The sequence below is a fragment of the Saccopteryx leptura genome, chromosome 2 (genome assembly GCF_036850995.1).
Source record: "Saccopteryx leptura isolate mSacLep1 chromosome 2, mSacLep1_pri_phased_curated, whole genome shotgun sequence".
NCBI classification, from domain to species: Eukaryota; Metazoa; Chordata; class Mammalia; order Chiroptera; family Emballonuridae; genus Saccopteryx; species Saccopteryx leptura.
The window spans coordinates 131,143,797-131,165,293 of NC_089504.1; the positions used below are offsets into that span (position 1 = coordinate 131,143,797).

At 41.2% G+C, this 21,497-nt stretch overlaps 1 protein-coding gene across 6 annotated transcripts in view; it reads right to left on the bottom strand.

Annotated features, from left to right (window-relative positions):
* Positions 1 to 12,814: 12,814 nt before the first annotated feature.
* LARP4 (La ribonucleoprotein 4) overlaps positions 12,815 to 21,497 on the bottom strand; it is a 100,209-nt gene continuing 91,526 nt past the window's right edge. For all 6 annotated transcript variants that reach the window (XM_066368722.1, XM_066368724.1, XM_066368721.1 and 3 more), the window contains 3 exons: positions 20,243 to 20,370; positions 19,958 to 20,126; positions 12,815 to 17,335 (listed from right to left, as the gene is read on the bottom strand). In XM_066368722.1, the coding sequence (XP_066224819.1) occupies positions 16,997 to 17,335; positions 19,958 to 20,126; positions 20,243 to 20,370 (636 nt within the window). In that variant the 3' untranslated portion in view covers positions 12,815 to 16,996. The remainder of the gene's footprint in view (positions 17,336 to 19,957; positions 20,127 to 20,242; positions 20,371 to 21,497) is intronic.

The window sequence follows — 21,497 nt, forward strand, 5'->3', positions numbered from 1 at the left end:
ATTTATTTTCTTACAGTTCTAGAGATCAGAAATATGAAATTAAATGAATCTTTTGGGGCTAAAATAAAGGGTGTTGCCTGTGCTAGTTCATTCTGGAGGATCCAGAAGAGAATCTCTTCCTTGCCTCTTCCACTTTTCAGAGGCTGCTGGCATTTCTTGGCCTATGGATGCATCACTGTAATCTTCCATCATCGCATCTCCTACTACTGACTGATCTCCTGCCTCCCTCTCATGATTACACTTGTGATTATATTAGGCCTACCTAGATAATCCAGGATAATCTCCCCATTTCAAGATCCTTAATCACATATGCAAAACCCCTTTGGCTATATAACTGTCACAGGTTCTGGGAATTAGGATGTGGACATCTTTGTGGTAGAGAATTATTCATCCTATCACACCATCTTAAATGCTGCTTCCTTAATTCCAAAGAGTTCTCTCATCTTGAAAATTATTTTCCAAACTATTTACATAACCACCAGAATTGTGTCAATTTCAAATCTAACCATAATCCTCTGCTTAGACTTTCAGTGGTTCTCCATTCCCTACAGCATCAAGTGAAAACTCATTTTCTTAGCATACGATTCCGTGATTTTACAAATGAAATTAAACTTTTGTCACTCTATTGAAATCTAAGCTCCCCTTATTCCAAACCATTATGCTGAGTTTGCGATATTGTTATGCTTTTGCCTTTACTTGCACCTTTCTTTTTTCTTTCTTTTTTTTTTTTTACAGGGACAGAGAGAGAGTCAAAGAGAGGGATAGCTAGGGACAGACAGGAACCGAGAGAGATGAGAAGCATCAATCATCAGTTTTTTGTGGCGACACCTTAGTTGTTCATTGATTGCTTTCTCATATGTGCCATGACCGCGGGCCTTCAGCAGACCGAGTAACCCCTTGCTCGAGCCAGCGACCTTGGGTCCAAACTGGTGAGCTTTTTGCTCAAGCCAGATGAGCACGCGCTCAAGCTGGCGACCACGGGGTCTCAAACCTGGGTTCTTCCGCATCCCAGTCCAACGCTCTATCCACTGCGCCACTGCCTGGTCAGGCACTTGCACATTTCTTTACTCCTATGCCACCCATTCTTCCTTTGCCTACCTAGCCAACACATACTGATCAAGCTTCAACTTCAAAGTTAATGCCTTCCCCACAAAAAGGGCTCCCTACTACACTGCTCACGAAAGTTAGGGGATCAGAGAATGTGCAGATACTCCAGGACATTTCAGCCTTTTTTATTTTTTTATTTTTTTTATTTTTCTGAAGTTGGAAACAGGGAGGCAGTCAGATAGACTCCCGCATGCACCCGACCAGGATCCACCCGGCATGCCCACTAGGGGGCGATGCTCTGTTGCAACCAGAGCCATTCTAGCGCCTGAGGCAGAGGCCATAGAGCCATCCTTAGCACCCGGGCCAACTTTGCTCCAATGGAGCCCTGGCTGCGGGAGGGGAAGAGAGAGACAGAGAGGAAGGAGAGGGGGAGGGGTGGAGAAGCAGATGGGCGCCTCTCCTGTGTGCCCTGGCCAGGAATCGAACCCGATACTCCTGCACACCAGGCCGACGCTCTACCACTGAGCCAACCGGCCAGGGCCATTCAGTCTTTTTGTATAGTGCATTTTTACCAATGAAATAAAAGTTGGTTTTGCATCTCATTTGCATAATCAAACTTTCTTTGACTTGTCTGTTTTTCTGATGTTCTTGTTTAATAAAAAAAAATCAAATGCTGGCCTGACCTGTGGTGGCGCAGTGGATAAAGCGTCAACCTGGAAATGCTGAGGTTGCCGGTTCAAAACCCTGGGCTTGCCTGGTCAATGCACATATGGGAGTTGATGCTTCCTGCTCCTCCCCTTCTCTCTCTCTGTCTCCTCTCTCTCTCTCCTTTCTAAAATTAATAATAAAATAAAAATTAAAAAAAAAATCAAATGCTTTATCGCTTCATATTCATTTTGAAATATCCCCTAATTTTTGTTAGTATATTTCCTGTATATTCCTAGTACCAAAGCATTCAAAACACTTTACAGCGATATTTTGGTTTACAATGCTTGACCCCAAAATAATTAAGGGTAGGAATTTCATAATTTTTAAGAGATTTTATTTATTCATAATAAAGAGGACAGGGAGAGACAGAGAGAGAAGAGGAAGAGGGAGGAGCAGGAAGAAGCATCAACTCCGATATGTGCCTTGACCAAGCGAGCCCAGTTTCAAACTAGCGACCTCAGCGTTCCAGGTTGATGCTCTATCCACTGCACCACTGTAGGTCTGGCAGGAATTTCATAATTTTAGCATCCTGTGTACCTAGTATCTTGACTTAGAGCAGATATGTAAGATCTAAATGGAACAATTAAGGTCATGGAGAGTTAGCATGTGTTATTTTCTGAAGGTTTGAATACTGATGAAAATAGCATGCTACACAAATAGCCATATACCCACAATAAAGACTTGTAAGAGCCTGACCAGGCGGTGGCGCAGTGGATAGAGCGTCAAACTGGGACGCGGAAGGACCCAGGTTTGAGACCCCGAGGTCACCAGCTTCAGTGCGGGCTCATCTGGTTTGAGCAAGGCTCACCAGCTTGAGCCCAAGGTCGCTGGCTCGAGCAAGGGGTCACTCGGTCTGCTGTAGCCCCAGTGGTCAAGGCACATATGAGAAATCAATCAATGAACAACTAAGGAACCGCAACGACGAATTGATGTTTCTCATCTCTCTCTCCCTTCCTGTCTGTCTCTGTTTCGGCCAAAAAAAAAAATAATAATAAAGAGTTGTAAGATACAACAAAACTGTTCTAAAATTGTAATTTTGTTTACATCTGGAATTTCTGAAGAATGTGTGCAAGTGAGTAAACAAGCTGAGAGAATGACCTGCCTAAATACACCAAGATTAGTGGCAGAGTTGGCTATAGCTGTGGGAAGCCTAAAATTTAATTCAAGTAGGTATTTGTGTGGTGGGGGAAATTTGATAACACTTTCAAATTACTTTTTTTAAAGATTTTATTTATTGATTTTTTAGAGAGAAAGGGGAGTGGGAAGCATCAACTCACAGTTGCTTCCTGTATGTGCCTTGATTGCACAAGTCTGGGGTTTCTTTTTTTTTTTTAATTATTTATTTATTTATTCATTTTAGAGGGGAGAGAGAGAGAGAGAGAGAGGGAGGGAGGGAGAGGGAGAGGGGGAGAGAGATAGAAGTAGGGGAGGAGCAGAAAGCATCAACTGCCATATGTGCCTTAACCGGGCAAGCCCAGGGTTTCAAACCGGCGACCTCAGCAGTCCAGGTCGACACTTTATCCACTGCACCACCACAGGTCAGGCCAGTCTGGGGTTTCTAACTGACGATCTCAGCATTCCAGGTCGATGCCCTATACACTGTGCCACCACAGGTCAGGCACACATTCAAATTATATGACCTTCAAGCCATGCTTATGGGTGTAACATTACATCTAGTATACAATTGGTTTGCTGAGGCAGGCATGAATTGTCTTTCAGGGACCTACTGACTGAAAAATGGCAAGTTGATAACAGAACTGGAAACATTAAGTCATGAATAAAATTATGTTAGATGCTCAGCACAACAGTTGGTGGCCTGGAGAGTGTTTAGGTGAGAGAGGAGAGAGGATAATAATTGGAATTAAGGCAGTGGCACAGTGAATATAGCATTGGCCTGGGATGCTGAGGACCCAGGTTTGAAACCCCAAGGTCACCAGCTTAAGCGCAGGCTCATATGGCTTGAGCACATGCTCAGAGACATGACCCCATGGTCGCTGGCTTGAGCAAGGGGTCACTGGCTCAGCTGGAGCCCCCTGGTCAAGGCACATATGAGAAAGCAATCAATGAACAACTAAGATGAGGCAACTATGAGTTGATGCTTCTCATCTCTCTCTCTTCCTGTCTGTCCCTCTCGCTAAAACAAACAAATAACAAAACTGGAATTAAGGCAACAATTTAGAAAAATTGGGGCAGATATAAACCAAATAGTTTTTAGCACTGTAACTAACACTTTTTTACTAAAATTAAAAAAAATTATCGATTTTAGAGAGGAAGAGGGAAGAGAGGGGGAAAAGCACATTGATTTGTTTTTTCCACTAATTTATGCATTCATTGGTTGATTCTTTTTTTTTTTTTTTTTGTATTTTTCTGAAGTTGGAAACAGGGAGGCAGTAAGACAGACTCCTGCATGTGCCTGACCGGGATCCACCCGGCATGCACACCAGGGGGCGATACTCTGCCCATCTGGGGCGTTGCTCTGTTGCAACCAGGGCCATTCTAGCACCTGAGGCAGAGGCCATGGAGCCATCCTCAGCACCCAGGTCAACCTTGCTCCAATGGAGCCCTGGCTGCGGGAGGGGAAGAGACAGAGAGGAAGGAGAGGGGGAGGGGTGGAGAAGCAGATGTGCGCCTCTCCTGTGTGCCCTGGCCGGAAATCGAACCCGGGACTCCTGAACGCCAGGCCGTCGCACTACCACTGAGCCAACTGGCTAGGGCCATTGGTTGATTCTTATATGTGCCCTGACCAGGGATCAAACCCACAATCTTGGTATATGGGCACAACATTCTAACCAACATAGCTATCTGGCCAGGGCTCCTAATACTTTTAAAATTAGCTCAAAGAAAGGTAGTCTAGCCTCACCAGGTGATGGCACAGTGGATAGAGAGTCGGACTGGGATGTGGAAGGACCCAAGTTCGAGACCCCGAGGTCACCAGTTTGAGCGTGGGCTCATCTGGTTTGAGCAAAGCTCACCAGCTTGGACCCAAGGTCGCTGGCTTGAGAAAGGGCTTACTCGGTCTGCTGAAGGCCCATGGTCAAGGCACATATGAGAAATCAATCAATGAACAACTAAGGTGTCACAATGAAAAACTGATGATTGAGCTTCTCATCTCTCTCTGTTTCAGTCTGTGCCTGTCCCTATCTATCCCTCTCTTTGTCTCTGTGGAAAAAAAAAAAAAAAGAAATGCAGTCTAATGAAAACCACCCAATGCTAAAGGATGAAGCGTGTCTTTTGGACCTAAAAGGAATTTTAGTTTAGTATTTTTGCACATTTATCAATTGTTAGGATTATATTCTGCAAAGAACTTGCATGACCATCTCAAAACTATACTCATATCTCCCTCTCCACAAGATTGTCAGTGTATCCAATTATGATGAATGGCACAAACTTCCATCCAGTGCCAAAGTCACAAATTCATGAATGATGCTTTCCTTTCTCTTCCTCCATATCTAATCCATTCAAGTCCTGTTCCTAAATGTTTCTCAAATATTCCATTTTGCTCCGTTATTATCATCAGGTATAACCTGTTCTCTTTAATGCATAGATTTCAAATCCTAGGAGTCTGGCTCTTAATCTTGTTCTACAGCCTCAACTTGGAGGACGTAACAATGTTCCCTTTGCTCTATTTACAGGACCCTACAATTCCTCTAATGTATCACAAAGTGGTATGTACCAGTTCTTTCCTCATTTGGAACACCCTCCTCCTGCTCACCTAATTGACTACTACCCCTTCAAATATCTGTCCTGTTTCTCAGGGAAGCAATTCTATCTTTGAACCACCCCCAACTACAACCATATAGATTATAATTCCAGCTTGCATGTATACTACTAGTCTAATTTTACAATTACTTATGACTGTTTCATGCTAACACTGAAAGGGCAGGAATCTATCTTTGCTGCCTAACACACTGTCTGAAATATAGCATTCAATAAATACTGACTAAATGACTACTTCAGCCATCATGATAAGCTCCAATGCAAAGTCAATACCCTATTTTGACAAAGTCATCGTTCCTTGTATAGGCAGAATTTGAAATGCAAAAGAGGCAAAATTAGAACTTAGGTGCACCATTCAAAAGGATAGCAAAAAAATGTAAACACTTATATAGTCTTTTTTTGAGAATACATTTATTAAAGGTCTGGACAGTGATATCAGGATGAATTTAGGACAGAAGAAGCAACAGGAGAGAGCCTAGACACGGCTGCTTTGGCTCCCTGGGAAGTCAGAGAAAAGGCGACTTTGGAGACAGGTTCAGGGGGTTAGCCCAGGACAAGCTGCCACTGCCCATTGCTTCCCTAGTTCCAAATATTCCAGGGGCCCTTAGAATTTAGTAGATGCAGGCCTGTAGGGCAAGAGGAAGCAGGGAAAGAAGAGGAGGAAGGGAAAGATATGAGCATACTCCAGAGAGAGCGTGCCACAACCTATATGTTAGAGGAAGGCTGGAGTCCTATTATTCATTAAGTCCAATACAGTTAGCATTCAAAGGAAATAGAGAAGCACAGCAACTTCCAAGATCTGCATAACAGCCCTGGCTGGATAGCTCATTTTTGCATAACAGCCCTGGCCAGATAGCTCATTTGGTTAAGAGCTTTGACCTGAAGCACAAGGGTTGCAGGTTTGATACTGGGTCAGAGCACATACAGGAACAGATTGATGTTCCTGTCTCTCTCTCCCTGCCTCTCTCTCTTCCCACTCCCTGCCTCTCTCATTAAAATCAATAAATAAAATAAAATAAGATTAAAAAGATCTGCATAACAGCTACCAAAAACAAACTTTAAAAGATGACATTTAGATAGCTTCCTCCTTCCCACACCAGAAGAAAATTAACCCTTTGAGTAGTACAAACGTTCATGTACGTCCTCGAGCCTCCTGACCATCCAGAGTACGATCGTACATGTACGTCTTTAAACTCTGAGCTGGAGAATTGCATGATAACGAAAAATTTTATTTTAAAAATGTGTAAGGCAACATTTAAAAAAGGCAAATGTTCTTCTTGTTTCCATAAATTGGTTATCAAGCAAACATGATTTTAAGTTAGTAAAACTGTAACTGAAACTAATTTCATTTTTTGAAACAAAACTCACTCCCGGAGTCACCGAGCATGAAAAAAAACTCACTACTCAAAATATTCTAGTCCTTTAAACCCCCATACAAACTCAAGACACTCTTGATAGTTTTCTGGTGGGTTTTTTCTTTTCTTTTCTTTTTTAGCGAGCAAGACAGAGAAACACAAGAGACACGGAGAGAGATAAGAAGAATCAACTCATAGTTGTGGCACTCTAATTATTCATTAATTGCTCCTCTTATATGCCCTGGCTGGAGGGAGGGGGTCCCAGACAAGCCAGTGACCCCTTGCTCAAGCCAGTAACCTTGGGCTCAAGTCAGTGACCATGAGGTCTTATCAGTGATTCCACATTTAAGCCTGTGACCCCATGCTCAAACTGGTGAGCCTGCACTCAAGCTCACGACCTCAGGGTTTTGAAGCCGAGACCTCAGCATCCCAGGTTGATGCTCTATCCACTGTCCCATCTGGTCAGGACTACTCTTGATAGTTCTCATTGCAGAAGCTTTTAAGAAAATTCACAGTCCACCTGACCAGGCAGTGGCACAGTGAATTGAGAATTGGACTGGGATGTAGAGGCCGGTTCAAAACCCCAAAGTCACTGGCTTGAGTGCAGGGTCGCTGGCTAGAGCGTGGGATCATAGACATGACTCCATGGTTGCTAGATTGAGCCCAAAGGTCGCTGGCTTGAAAGCCCAAGGTCACTGGCTTGAACAAGGGGTCACTAGCTCTGCTGCAGCCCCCCAGTCAAGGCACATATGAGAAAGCAATCAATGAACAACTAAGGACACTAAGGAGCCACAATAATTGATGCTTCTCATCCCTCTCCCTTCCTGCCTGTCTGTCCCTCTGTCTCTGTCAAAAAAATAAATTCAGTCCTTCAGAGGTAATCTTAAACTTCTCATAAAAGCTTCCAAGCACATAAATTTAAAGACATACTAAGGTTCATTTTTTTTTTTTTTTACTAAATTTTTTTTAAACTCATCATATTGACACCTTTGATGAAAGACTACATTTTATTTATTTATTTATTTACAAGGACAGAGAGAGGGATAGATAGGGACAGACAGGAACGAAGAGATGAGAAGCATCAATCATCAGTTTTTTGTTGCGACACCTTACTTGTTCATTGATTGCTTTCTCATATGTGCCTTGACCGCGGGCCTTCAGCAGACTGAGTAACCCCTTTGCTTGAGACAGCGACCTTCGGCCCAAGCTGATGAACTTTTTGCTCAAGCCAGATGAGCCCGTGCTCAAGCTGGCGACCTCGGGGTCTCAAACCTGGGTCCTCCACATCCCAGTTCGACGACGCTTTATCCACTGCACCACTGCCTGGTAAGGCAAGGTTCATATTTTTATTTTTATTATTATTATTTGTATTTTTCTGAAGCTGGAAACGGGGAGAGAAGTCAGACAGACTCCTGCATGCGCCCGACGGGGATCCACCCGGCACGCCCACCAGGGGCGACGCTCTGCCCACCAGGGGGTGATGCTCTGCCCCTCCGGGGCATCGCTCTGCGGTGACCAGAGCCACTCTAGCGCCTGGGGCAGAGGCCAAGGAACCATCCCCAGCGCCCGGCCCTCTTTGCTCCAATGGAGCCTTGGCTGCGGGAGGGGAAGAGAGAGACAGAGAGGAAGGAGGGGACAGGGGTGGAAAAGCAAATGGGCGCTTCTCCTATGTGCCCTGGCCGGGAATCGAACCCGGGTGTCCCGCACACCAGGCCAACGCTCTACCGCTGAGCCAACCGGCCAGGGCCAAGGTTCATATTTTAAAAAAAAATATTTTATTTTTATTCATTTTAGAGAGGGGGAAAGAGAAAGAGAGAGAGAGAGAAAGGAGGAAGGATTAGGAAGCATCAACTCCCATATGTGTCTTGACAGGGCAAACGGGGGTTTTGAAATGGCAACCTCAGCATTCCAGGTTGACGCTTTATCCACTGTGCCACCACAAGTAAGGAAGGTTATTTTCTAATGAGGCATATTTAAGTTGTCTCAGTGATAAGACTCTTGACAAATCCATTCATTTTAAGTCCTGGCCGGGAAGCTCAGTTGGTTACAGCACTATCTTGACACTCCAGGGTTGCCGGTTCCATTCCTGGTCAGGGCACATACAAGAATCAACTGATGAATGCACAACCAAATAAAACAACAAATCAGGCCCTGGCCGGTTGGCTCAGTGGTAGAGCGTCGGCCTGGCGTGCAGAAGTCCCGGGTTCGATTCCCAGCCAGGGCACACAGGAGAAGCGCCCATCTGCTTCTCCACCCCTCCCCCTCTCCTTCCTCTCTGTCTCTCTCTTCCCCTCCCGCAGCGAGGCTCCCTTGGAGCAAAGATGGCCCGGGCGCTGGAGATGGCTCCTTGGCCTCTCTGCCCCAGGCGCTGGAGTGGCTCTGGTCGCAACAGAGCAACGCCCCCGGAGGGGCAGAGCATTGCCCCTTGGTGGGCGTGCCAGGTGGATCCCAGTCGGGCGCATGCGGGAGTCTGTCTGACTGTCTCTCCCCGTTTCCAGCTTCAGAAAAATAAAAAAAAATAAAAATAAAAAAAATTAAATTAAATTAAATTAAAAACAAAAAACAAATCAAAGTTTCTTTCTCTCTCTAAAATCAATCAATTTTTTTAAAAATCCATTTTATTTATTTATTTATTTATTTATTTTTATTTTATTTACGGAGACAGAGAGTCAGAGAGAGGGATAGATAGGGACAGACGGGAACGGAGAGAGATGAGAAGCATCAATCATCAGTTTTTTGTTGTGACATCTTAGTTGTTCATTGATTGCTTTCTCATATGTGCCTTGACCGCGGGCCTTCAGCAGACCGAGTAACCCCTTGCTCAAGCCAGCAACCTTGGGTCCAAGCTGGTAAGCTTTTGCTCAAACCAGATGAGCCCGCGCTCAAGCTGGTGACCTCGGGGTCTCAAACCTGGGTCTTCTGCATTCCAGTCCAATGCTCTATCCACTGCGCCACCGCCTGGTCAGGCCAAAATCCATTCATTTTAAATACAACTAAAAAGTCTACATCTTTTAAGTCTTCCAATTTGGTTATTAGTTCATTATAAATACAAGTTCCTAGTATGATAAAGAAATTTAAATTATGCATCAATGTCTCTTGGTCAAATAAACTACTAACGTATTGACATACAGCCCTAATGCTTTGTGAGCACGTAACCTTGTAAACCTGTTATTAATGGTACCATTTTGCTCACTGATATTATCTTCATTAAGATAAACAACCGTTCCCTGGCTGGATAGCTCAGTTGACTGGAGCATCGTCCTAAAGCACAAAGGTTGCCAGTTAGAGTCCATGCTCAGGGCACATATAGGAGCAGCTGTATGTTCCTGTCTCTCTCTCTACCCTGCCTATTTAAGAAAAAAGAAAAAAACAACAACAGATAAGCAACAGTTCATTAGCAAATTAAACGATTTAGCTGTTCAACCAGGCAATGCTACTAAGTAATTATCAAAGTGAATGTTCACATTAAATCTGTGACCTCATAGTCCTATTGCATAACTTGGATAGTAAAAACACTAAAAATATCACTGGTCCTGGCCAGTTGGGATAGTAAAAACACTAAAAATATCACTGGTCCTGGCCAGTTGCCTCAGTGGTAGTGTTGGCCTGGTATGTGGAAGTCCCGGGTTTGATTCCCAGCCAGGGCACACAGAAGCGCCCATCTGCTTCTCCATTCCTCCCCCTCTACTTCCTCTCTCTTTCCCTCCCACAGCCAAGGCTCCACTGGAGCAAAGTTGGCCCAGGCACTGAGGATGGCTCCATGGCCTCCACCTCAGGCACTAGAATGGCTCCAGTTGCATCAGAGCAATGCTCCAGATGGGCAGAGCATTGCCCCATAGTGGGCATTCTGGGTAGATCCCGGTCAGGCGCATGTGGGAGTCTGTCTGACTGCCTCCCTGCTTCTCACTTCAGAAAAATACAAATAAATACATAAATAAAAATATCACTGTACTCACCATTTTACTACAAAGAAGCACTTCATGGCTTCTCTTTGGTATAGTCAAACTGCCAGCATCACTACTTTTGTCCTGTGGGGCCTTATTTAATAAAATACGGGTTACTTGATAAAAAACAACACTGCAATACAGTGACTGCAGATCTGTTAACCAAATGACAAAGACTCTGTAGCATATACAGTGTGGATATACTGGACAAAGGGATGACCTACATCTCAGGCATGCCAGTCAGAGCAGCATGCAATTTAAAACTAATGAACTGTTTATTTCTGGCATTATCCATTTAAATGGCTGAGTTAGGTAACTGAAACCACGGAAAGAGAAAGGGTAAACTACTGTACTACATTCAATAATGTTAAGTTTGGGATCAGGGCTCCTTTAGATTCAAGGCCCCTTTAAAACTGAAATTCCCCTCACCCAACCTCCCACTAGGGCAGCTTCTTCATTAAGCATCTCTCTCACCCAACCTCGACCTCCCCCTCCCCTTAAGTAACACCCCTCATGCTGGGAAGGTTCTGGGAAGTATCCCTGGGACAAGGCCACTGGGAGGGACCTAAGGGTTGGGAAAGGGAGACAGTCTGTGACCAAGGCCACAAGCCAGGATATGCTAATCTGGGCATGTCCAGATACACCCAACCCTATGCCAGCAAATGCCTGCAGCAACATCTTTATCAGACACCCACTTCTTGCAGCTCTCTGCTGATGCCGCTAGGGTCTCAGCCCACCTGTTTTGCAGATACATAAATAATTTCTTATAAAACCCATCAGGTCGCCTGACCAGGCAAGTGACGCAGTGAATAGAGCATTGGAGTTGGATGCAAAGGACCCAGGTTCGAAACCCCAAGGTCGCCAGCTTGAGCCCAGGCCCATGAACTTGAGCGAGGGGTCTCTAGCTTGAGCGTGGGATCACAGACATGACCCCATGGTCGCTGACTTGAGCCAAGGGTCACTAATTCTGCTGTAGTTCCCTGGTCAAGGCACATATGAGAAAGCAATCGACGAACAACTAAGATGCCACAACAAAGAATTGATGTTTCTCATCTCTCTTCCTTCCTCTCTACCTGTCCCTATCTGTCCTCTCTCTCTGTCTCTGTCAAAAAAAAAACCCCAAAAACCCAAAACTCATCAGGTCTTGTGCATCCCTCCTTCAGCTGACCTAACAAGTAAAAGTTGAGCTGTCACAATAAAAAGCTAGAGATTCACTCAGCTTTTTTTTTTTTTTTTTACAGAGACAGAGAGAGAGTCAGAGACAGACAGACAGGAACGGAGAGATGAGAAGCATCAATCATTAGTTTTTCGTTGTGCATTGCGATACCTTAGTTGTTCATTGATTGCTTTCTCATATGTGCCTTGACCACGGGCCTTCAGCAGACCAAGTAACCCCTTGCTCGAGCCAGCGACCTTGGGCTCAAGCTGGTGAGCTTTTTGCTCAAACCAGATGAGCCTGTGCTCAAGCTGGCTACGTCGGGGTCTCGAACCTGGGTCCTCAGCATCACAGTCCGATGCTTTATCCACTGCGCCACCGCCTGGTCAGGCTCACTCAGCTTTTCCATTTTTGCCTTATAGTTTTAAAAAGCTTAAAAGACCTATTTAAATTTCCCAGTAACCTTTCCCTTTAAAAATCTACCAAAACCCTTTAGCTTTAGGGTTTGATACAATCAAATAAAAGATGTAATTGAAAAGGTAAAGGAAACCTTTTTAAAAGTCCAGAATTTCTATACTCAAATCAGGCCATAATCTGATCAATTAAAGCAAAATCCTTGAGCTGCACACTGCCCTATAATTTTTCCCCTTCAATAACTGCCTCTCACGCTAAAATTACATAAAAAAACCCCAGAATCATAAAGCTGAATCTTACAGCTCTCTGCTCTCACTTTACAGACGCAATATCACATATCTTGCCCCCCCAAAACAAAAAACTGCTGAGACCAGAAGAGTGATGGCACTAGAGAGTGGACAACATATAAATTATTGAAAAGTAAATATAAGTACTCATTAGATATAAACCACCAGGAGAAAGAAAACCAGTAGTCCTGCTTTTAAATAATTTTATTTTTTCTAATTTTTGTTAATTAATTTCCCATAGCACCTTGGCAACGTTGAAAACAAAAATACAAATACAGGATGTACTCATTTTAACATAAAAGGCATGAGCATGTGTCACACCATTTGGGGGAGGGGGACAGTTTTGACAATAGGAACAAACCTAAGCAATGGACAAAGTAGAAGCCAGATAACTGGTTCTGACCCCCAACCCAAACATTAGATGTCACTCAAGGAACACCTGAATCAGGAAAAAAAAAATCAGTGTGGATATTTCCTTATGCTTTATGCTAATTAATCAGTGTTTTGTGCTACAAAACTGAAAATAAAACCCTTTTATTTATAAGCTTGTTGGTATCTGAGTTATACTTTTAGGAATCGTCTACTCAGCAACTCATAAGAAGTCCTCAGCTTAAAAATAACTTTAAATTATTTAATAATCAGATGAATTTGAAAGAGAATTTACTCTCAACTTGAAAACAAATTTTCTTTCAACTTCTTAAAATGTTCTCATTCAGCTAACAAAAACTGAAATGTCTATGTATCTTCTTGGAAGCTCAGACAAGCTAAATTAGCATACACCAAAGAGCCTGAAGTTAAAACCGCCTTCGCATAATTAAGAATTAAAAAAAAATCTTTTAAAAGGAATATACTGTCCTTTCGTGTATTTTATCTATTCTGTAAAAACTAAAATGGAAACTTTAAAAATATGGTTAATATATATGGCCAACAGAAACATCAAAGACTTAACCCCAGTTTTGTTCAATGGTATCAAAGTAAAACTAGTGGACATTTAAGTCAAAAGACAAATATTAAGGCCATAATTAAGAAATCTAGAGGAAGTATTTAGTAACTTTTAAATACTATTTTCTGCTCCAGCAGATGCTAATATTCCATCGTAAGCCTTCTGCAAAGCCAGCACAGTTATTTAAAAAGAGAAAGGAATGTGAAACAATAGTCAAGCTACCTTCATTTTAGGAACCAAAACTAAATTTTAAAATCTGCATGTCATTTGACCACATGCAAATTGAAGACATAAGATGACAACAACAATAAATCCTATCACTAAAAAATTTTATCTTCTTTCAAAACCCAGTTGAAAATAATTTAGGCAAATCACTCTTTTGAATGCCAGTGTGTACACTTGCAAAAATGAAGTTACTCCAATGAGAGACAGGCCCCAGACATAATGAAAATCTTAGTTATCAGGCTAGAAAATGGGAAAAAGGTTTTGCAATATCTCTATATACTTTCTCTGTGAAGTCCAAGACAGTGAATTTGTGTTACTCTTTCTCTTCATGCAGTAAGAACTATGGCAGAAGATCACTGTATCGTACACTCAATATCATTTATGACTACTTTTAGCCTCCAATAGCCCAAGAAAGTGTTAAACCATAAGGGTGAATAAAAAAATTTAAATTCCTTTTTCTAAAGAAACAAATAAATAGCTGAACTATCATGAATGCCCAACTCTCATCTCAGAGTAATGCTAGGGAAAAACAGCCAACAGTATCACACAACTCATAGGCATCATTCAGATATAAACCTTAAATATGCTGTAATAAAATAAATGCTAAATACATACTGTGAATGTATATATATTTTATATATATACACACACATTTATTCTTCCCTCTACATCCCATCAAAATGGGAACTATTCGCTGTAATGAGGCAAATTAAATTAAAACAGTATATTTTATAAGAAAATTTAAAAGGTCATGTCTTTAAATTAAAATCTACTTTCAATAACATTTTGGGGAAAAAGCAAGAATATACTTGCTTTCTTCAAAAAGACTCTTTTCTTGTGTTTTAATTAGAACACTTTGTTTTTAAAAGTAGAAGTCACACAAGCCTGCATATAATACAAGTGCACTTCTGTGACACATTGTAAAAAGTAATGTTTCATTTCAAGTGCAATAATTAAGGTTGTAATCCTTGCCAAGTGATTTTTATAAAATGTTTATTCTCTGAAATCCAATGCATTCACAGAGCGTTAACACTTTAAATGTTTACCAACTACAGCATTATCTAAGTAAACCAAAATAAGCACTTTTATCATAGATATAGTCAATGATTATTAATACTATATATATATATATATATATATATATATATATATACCTAAACTTCCCTCAAATGTCAGCACAGGTAGTTTAATTGCATGTTTCAGCTAGTAAATGATTTAAAAAAATAGTGTAGAGAAATGATTCTCCTTACTTAAATATCATGTCATCAACCCAACAAATCAAAAGCAATTGCCAAGCTGATTAAGTTACAAAGAAATGATAATTCTGGCTTGCACAGAAATATGCAGTGTTTTCAAAGATCTGGACAAATCTACTCCAATACAAATCCAAAGCTTAACTTAGAGTTGGAAGATGAGTTTCACAGTAATGTAATTTTAACCTCCATTTACATTCATTTTAATATATTACTAAGATGTTTACTCTATGTCACAATGGTGCTTTCCAGTGTTCACAATTTACAGTTTCAATTTGTACATGTCATTCACTAAGATAAGGGACAGTTATTACTATTACAAACTATCCCTAAAAAGAAAACAAACTCCACCTTACAAGGAACTATGAAAATAATATGACTTAAAGCAGATTAACACAACATGGTTTTTAATATTGTAGCCATTTTCTAGACACCAGCATGTAAACTTGCCTATTTAATATGAGTTACAACTTTATTCACTGTGAAATTATGTATTAATTTTTTTCAACTATCTTTCTCAACTCAACTCAAAAATCTCCTGACTTATTGGCTCTGTTTTTGTGAATTCCAAACTGTATTTTTTCTTATTTTTTAAAGGAAAGGGAGGGAAGAGAAGCAATAAACACACTGTAAACAGAAAAAGTTGCCCCAAATTAATTAAGCCTTTTAAAAAAATTCTTTTTACTTCTATACTACTTAACACTTTAATAAGAGTCAATTATAATATTTCATTTTTAACACTAACACAAATAAATTACTGTAGAGGCAGTCTGCCCTACCATTCTGGGATCTAAAGTTCTAAATACATAAACAGAAGAGTAAAATACTTCCCTGTTCAACTCAGAAATTTAGAACAGGTATGTGATTTGACAAGAATGGTCAAGGAAGTTAAAAACATAAAATTATGCAGGTTTGTTATTTTGCTTTTAAGGGTATTAATCAAAGAACAGAGAGTAACAACTGATGCAACAAAAAATATTATTTCCTACTTTAGGGGGAGGAAAAAAAATCACAGGCCTATTTAAACCTTTAAAGTCCATCTGACCTTCCTACTCAAATCTAAGACAGATTTTCAATTATTTAAATAACCCCCATTCTCTCCTTAAGTATCATGCTGATTGGTAGTCACATTTCCAAGTAAAGTCATAGTTTAAAAGCTTCTTGAATGAAATATTACACTTGATCTTAGCCAAAAGGCTGAGAAGCAACTGAATGATATTAGTAAGATCAAAAAGAGACTACATATCAAACTGGAAAAATAATCTACTCAGGTATGTATTACATTCAGTTTTCAAATAATTTCCTAACAAGACAACAGATTTGGCAGCAGTCACTCTTGCGTACACCCACACCACAACAGGCACCCCAGCCACTGCTCTGCTTTGCAACACAAGGCCATATAGGCAGAAATGGCATTCTCCAAGCCAAAATTTAAATAGATTAAAAAAAGTAATTTCTAATTTTACAGAAATGCTTCTTCAAAAAATATTTTCTCTCACTCCCTCATCTCCTATACTGAAGGGCATGTAATATGTTCCCCCCCCCCAAGCTAAATCTGAACCCTCAAAGTTGATTCCAGGCAGATCTCTGCACATTAAAATCAAAAACAAAAATAGAAAAATTACATTTTTATATATGTATACACACACACATACATGTATGTGCGTCTGTGTGTATATATATATTATATATATATACACATACACATACACACACACACATATATATTTATACTGATTGAAATTCTCCAGCATTTTAAAATCATTTTAGAGATGAATTTTGGGATTCTACTGCTCACAACTCCAAAATCCAAAATGATTTAAGGATATACTTTCTCCTGTTTCCTTCCTGGTTACCCGCTCCCCTCCAAAGCAGGTCAACATAGCAACGGCTCAAGTTTAATGGGAAGAGAGAGAGGTGTTTGAATAGTTTTTTTGTTTTTTGTTTTTACTTTGGTGATCTGGGTGGCACATATTGCTCTTTGCCATTACGCCGAGTCACTCCCTGAGGTATAGCCCTATGGCCAAACTGGCGTCTCTGTTCCCTGATTTTTCCAGCTGCTCCCCTGGGAATGGTATTGCCTCGGAAGCCAGAGTAATCCTTACTAGCCCTTGCTTCTGGCTTCTCATGTGGTTTCTCAATGGACTTCTCAGGAGCTCCATTTTCTTCATTTTTGGTGGGAGACACTACATTGGAGCGAAGTTCTCGTAGTGGCTGTACAGGAACTGGAGATGGCTCTTTAGGGGGCTTCTGGCACACTTCAGCATAACTTAGCTTTCGAGGTTCCTTTGAAGTAAAGATAAACAAAAAAATTATGGTGCACATTCTCTACTAAAGTACAAAAAGGATAGTACTGCCCTGGTTGGGTAGCTCAGTTGGATAGAGCACTGTCCCAATACACCACGGTTAGGGGTTTGATCCCTGGTCAGGGCACATAGAACAATCAACCAATGAATGCATAAATAAGTGGAACAACAAATCTATGTTTCTCTCTTTCTCTAAAATCAATCAATTAAAAAAAATTTTTTTTTTCAAGTATAATACCCTGTCTGGATGGCTCTGTTAAAACATCATCCAAAAATGCAGAGGTCGGCCCTGGCCGGTTGGCTCAGTGGTAGAGCATTGGCCTGGCGTGCAGGAGTCCTGGGTTTGATTCCCGGCCAGGGCACATAGGAGAAGTGCCCATCTGCTTCGCCACCCCTCCCCCTCCCCTTCCTCTCTGTCTCTCTCTTCCCCTCCTGCAGCCAAGGCTCCAATGGAGCAAAGTTGGCCCAGGCGCTGAGGATGGCTCTGTGGCCTCTGCCTCAGGCGCTAGAATGGCTCTGGTTGCAACAGAGCAATGCCCCAGATGGGCAGAGCATCGCCCCTTGGTGGGCATGCTGGGTGGATCCCAGTCAGGCGCATGCGGGAGTCTGTCTGACTGCCTCCCCATTTCCAATTTCAGAAAAATACAAAAAAAAACACCCAAAAAACACAAAAATGCAGAGGTTGCCAGTTCGATCTCGGTCAGGGCACAAACTGGAACATATTGAAGTTCCTGCCCCTGTCTCTCTCCCCACACCGCCCCCCAATTAATAAACATTAAAGTGTATCAGTACAGGTTCTGGCTGGTGGCTGAGTGGATAAAGTGTCGACCGGTGAGCCAGAGGTCGCAGGCTCTACCTCCTAGTATAGGGCACATACGAGAAGCAATCAATGAGTGCACAACTAAACGGAACTACTAAGTAAAACAATGAGTTGATGCTTCTCTCTCTCCCCCTTCCTCTCTCTCTCTCAAATCAATGGAAAAAATAGCCTGACCAGGCGGTGGCACAGTGGATAGAGCATCAGACTGGGATGTGGAGGACCCAGGTTCAAGACCCCGAGGTCACCAGCTTGAGCACGGGCTCATCTGGCTTGAGCAAAGCTCACCAGCTTGGACCCAAGGTCACTGGCTTAAGCAAGGGGTTGCTCGGTCTGCTGAAGGCCCACAGTCAAGGCACATACGAGAAAGCAATGAACAACTAAGGTGTCGCAACAAAAAAACTGATGATTGATGCTTCTCATCTTTCTCTGTTCCTGTCTGTCTGTCCCCAACTGTCCCTCTCTCTGACTCTCTGTCTCTGTAAAAAAACAAACAAACAAAAAAACAAATAAAATCTGTTACTTAAAAAAAAAAAATCAATGGAAAAATAAAGTGTATTAACATGTAATCTTTTCTAAAAAGTACATTTGTTGTGCCTGATCTGTGGTGGCGCAATGGATAAAGCATCAACCTGAAATGATGAGGCTGCATGTTCAAAACCCTGGGCTTGCCCATTCAGGGCACATTTGATAAACAATCAATGAACTAAAGTGAGGCAAGTATGAGTTGATACTTCTTGCTCCCCACTTCCTCTCTGTGTAAAATCAATCAATAAAATCTATTTTTAAAAAGAATAAAAAGAATAAAAACTGTTTCAATTTACATATGAAACAATAATTTCCCTTGAGGAATTTATCTGAAGGATTTTCATGTCAGCATTGTTTATAGTGAAAAAACAAACAAACACAAAAATCTGGGAATTTAAATTTCTAAAAAGGAAAGACAGATCAAATTAATAATGGTCCATCAATCTGATGAAATACAATGGCTTCATTCTCTTTTCCCTGGCTACAAAGAACCCTGAGAAGGACTCGGTAAAAACTGCGGCAGAGCAGTTGAAAACCAATCAAATATTTATAGAAGACTAATTTAAAAGCCGTAATTACCTCAAAAAGAAAGACAACGAGAGTATTGTGAAAATGGGATAAAGCATGTAAAGTCTTTAGCAGTGGTCCTAGCACACACTAGGTATTAAATAATGGACAGTTCTTATTCTATTATTACTATCATAATTCAATCACAAGATAAAATGTTCTTTATCCTGAAAAAGAAAGAGTTGTACCAAAATGCTACTAGTTATATCAATAAATGAAAGTATTATAGATAAATTTTGTGGGTTTTTTCACCTGTTTTTCTGTATTTTCCTATTATAAAAATGATTCTGAAAATTGAATAAAAATGAGTGGTCCCTCATGGGTTGCACAGACTCGTTAAGCATTATACAAAAATTTTTTTCAAGAAGCTCAAAGCCTCTTCATACTAGCCTAAAAATGATACATACAACATAACCTGGATAAGAAAGTAGCTTTACTTAACCACTTAATGACCAGAAAAAAAGCAATCAAAAGAAATGATGAATAGTAACTTATTTACTTCCTCAACATGGCTTAAATTCCCCATTTCTTCATAGTGACTTTAAACTCCTTCAACTTTTTTAGGATGTAGGCAGTCCCAATTTGTGCTATTTCCAAATGATTCTGCTATAGCAAAGAGTTACAGGGAAAAAAGTTCTCGTTATTTAACCTACTATTTTTGGCTCACATTAACTAAATTCATCGTGTTACCTGTAGGGCCCCAGTTACAGATGCATTTATGTTACTATTACATAGTGAAGCAGTATTTGTCCTTGATGGCTTTGTAGTACTTGGGGAAGAAACTGATATATCTGTCTGGTTGAGGATATCCTTCTGAACAGTGTAATCCTCTATTAGATCCTTTTCTTGCTGAGTTGTACTAAGAAAAAAAAGAGTTTGACATTAAACTTAGTATAACACAAAGAAACAGGTGAGTACATGATCATAAGAAAAAGAAATCTTAATATGGAAGATCTTCTATATTGAAACCTGTACCTTAAAGCAGGAGGCTCAGATGTACACGAAGGACTGGTACTTATATTGAACTGCTGGGCAGAGGCGCAGTCTGTCTGTTCATCCTCTGCAGGCACTGGGCAACTAACTTGTCTAAACTCTTCATTATCCTTAAAGTAAAAACATATTTAAAAATTGTACTTATAGTGAAGTACAGCATAGGGACATATGGTGTCAGGTGGGTACTAGAATCACCAAGGGGTTACTTCACAACTTACATAAATATCTAACCACTATGCTGTATATAACTGTAATACTGAATGTCAACTGTAATTGAATTTAAAAAACTTTTAATGGGGCTTATAAAGACACTTTTCCAAGTAAGATATATAAATAGCCAACAAGCATATATAAAAAGATGTTCAGACTGACCAGGCAGTGGCACAGGGAATAGAGCATTAGACTGGAACGTGGAGTCCCCAGGTTCAAAGCCCTGAGGTCACCAGCTTGAGCACGGGCTCACCAGCTTAAGCATAGAGTCGCTGGCTTGAACATGGGATCATAGACATGGCCCCATGGTCACTAGCTTGAGCCCAAAAGTCGCTGGCTTGAGCAAGGGGTCACTTGCTCTGCTGTAGCTCTCCAGTCAAGTCACATATGAGAAAGCAATCAATGAACAACTAAGGTGCTGCAACAAAGAATTGAAGCCTCTCATCTCTCCCTTCCTGTCTGTCTGTCCCTATCCGTCCCTCTCTCTCTGTCTGTCAAAAAAAAAAAAGTTCAATATCATTAGTCATTAGGGAAATGCAATCAAAACCACAAGAAACCACTTTACACTCACTAGGATGGCTATCGTCAGTAAGATAGGCAACAATTCAGTGATGATATGGAGATATTGGAACCTTTATATCAGGGGTCCCCAAACTTTTTACACAGGGGGCCAGTTCACTGTCCCTCAGACCGTTGGAGGGCTGGACTATAAAAAAAACTATGAACAAATCCTTATGCACACTGCACATATCTTATTTTAAAGTAAAAAAACAAAACGGGAACAAATACAATATTTAAAATAAAGAACAAGTAAATTTAAATCAACAAACTGACCAGTATTTCAATGGGAACTATGCTCCTCTCACTGACCACCAATGAAAGAGGTGCCTGCCCCTTCCGGAAGTGCGGCGGGGGCCGGATAAATGGCCTCAGGGGGCCGCATGCGGCCCGCGGGCCATAGTTTGGGGACTCCTGCTTTATATATTGAGCATGGCAATGTAAAATGGTGTGGCCACTTTGGAAAGTA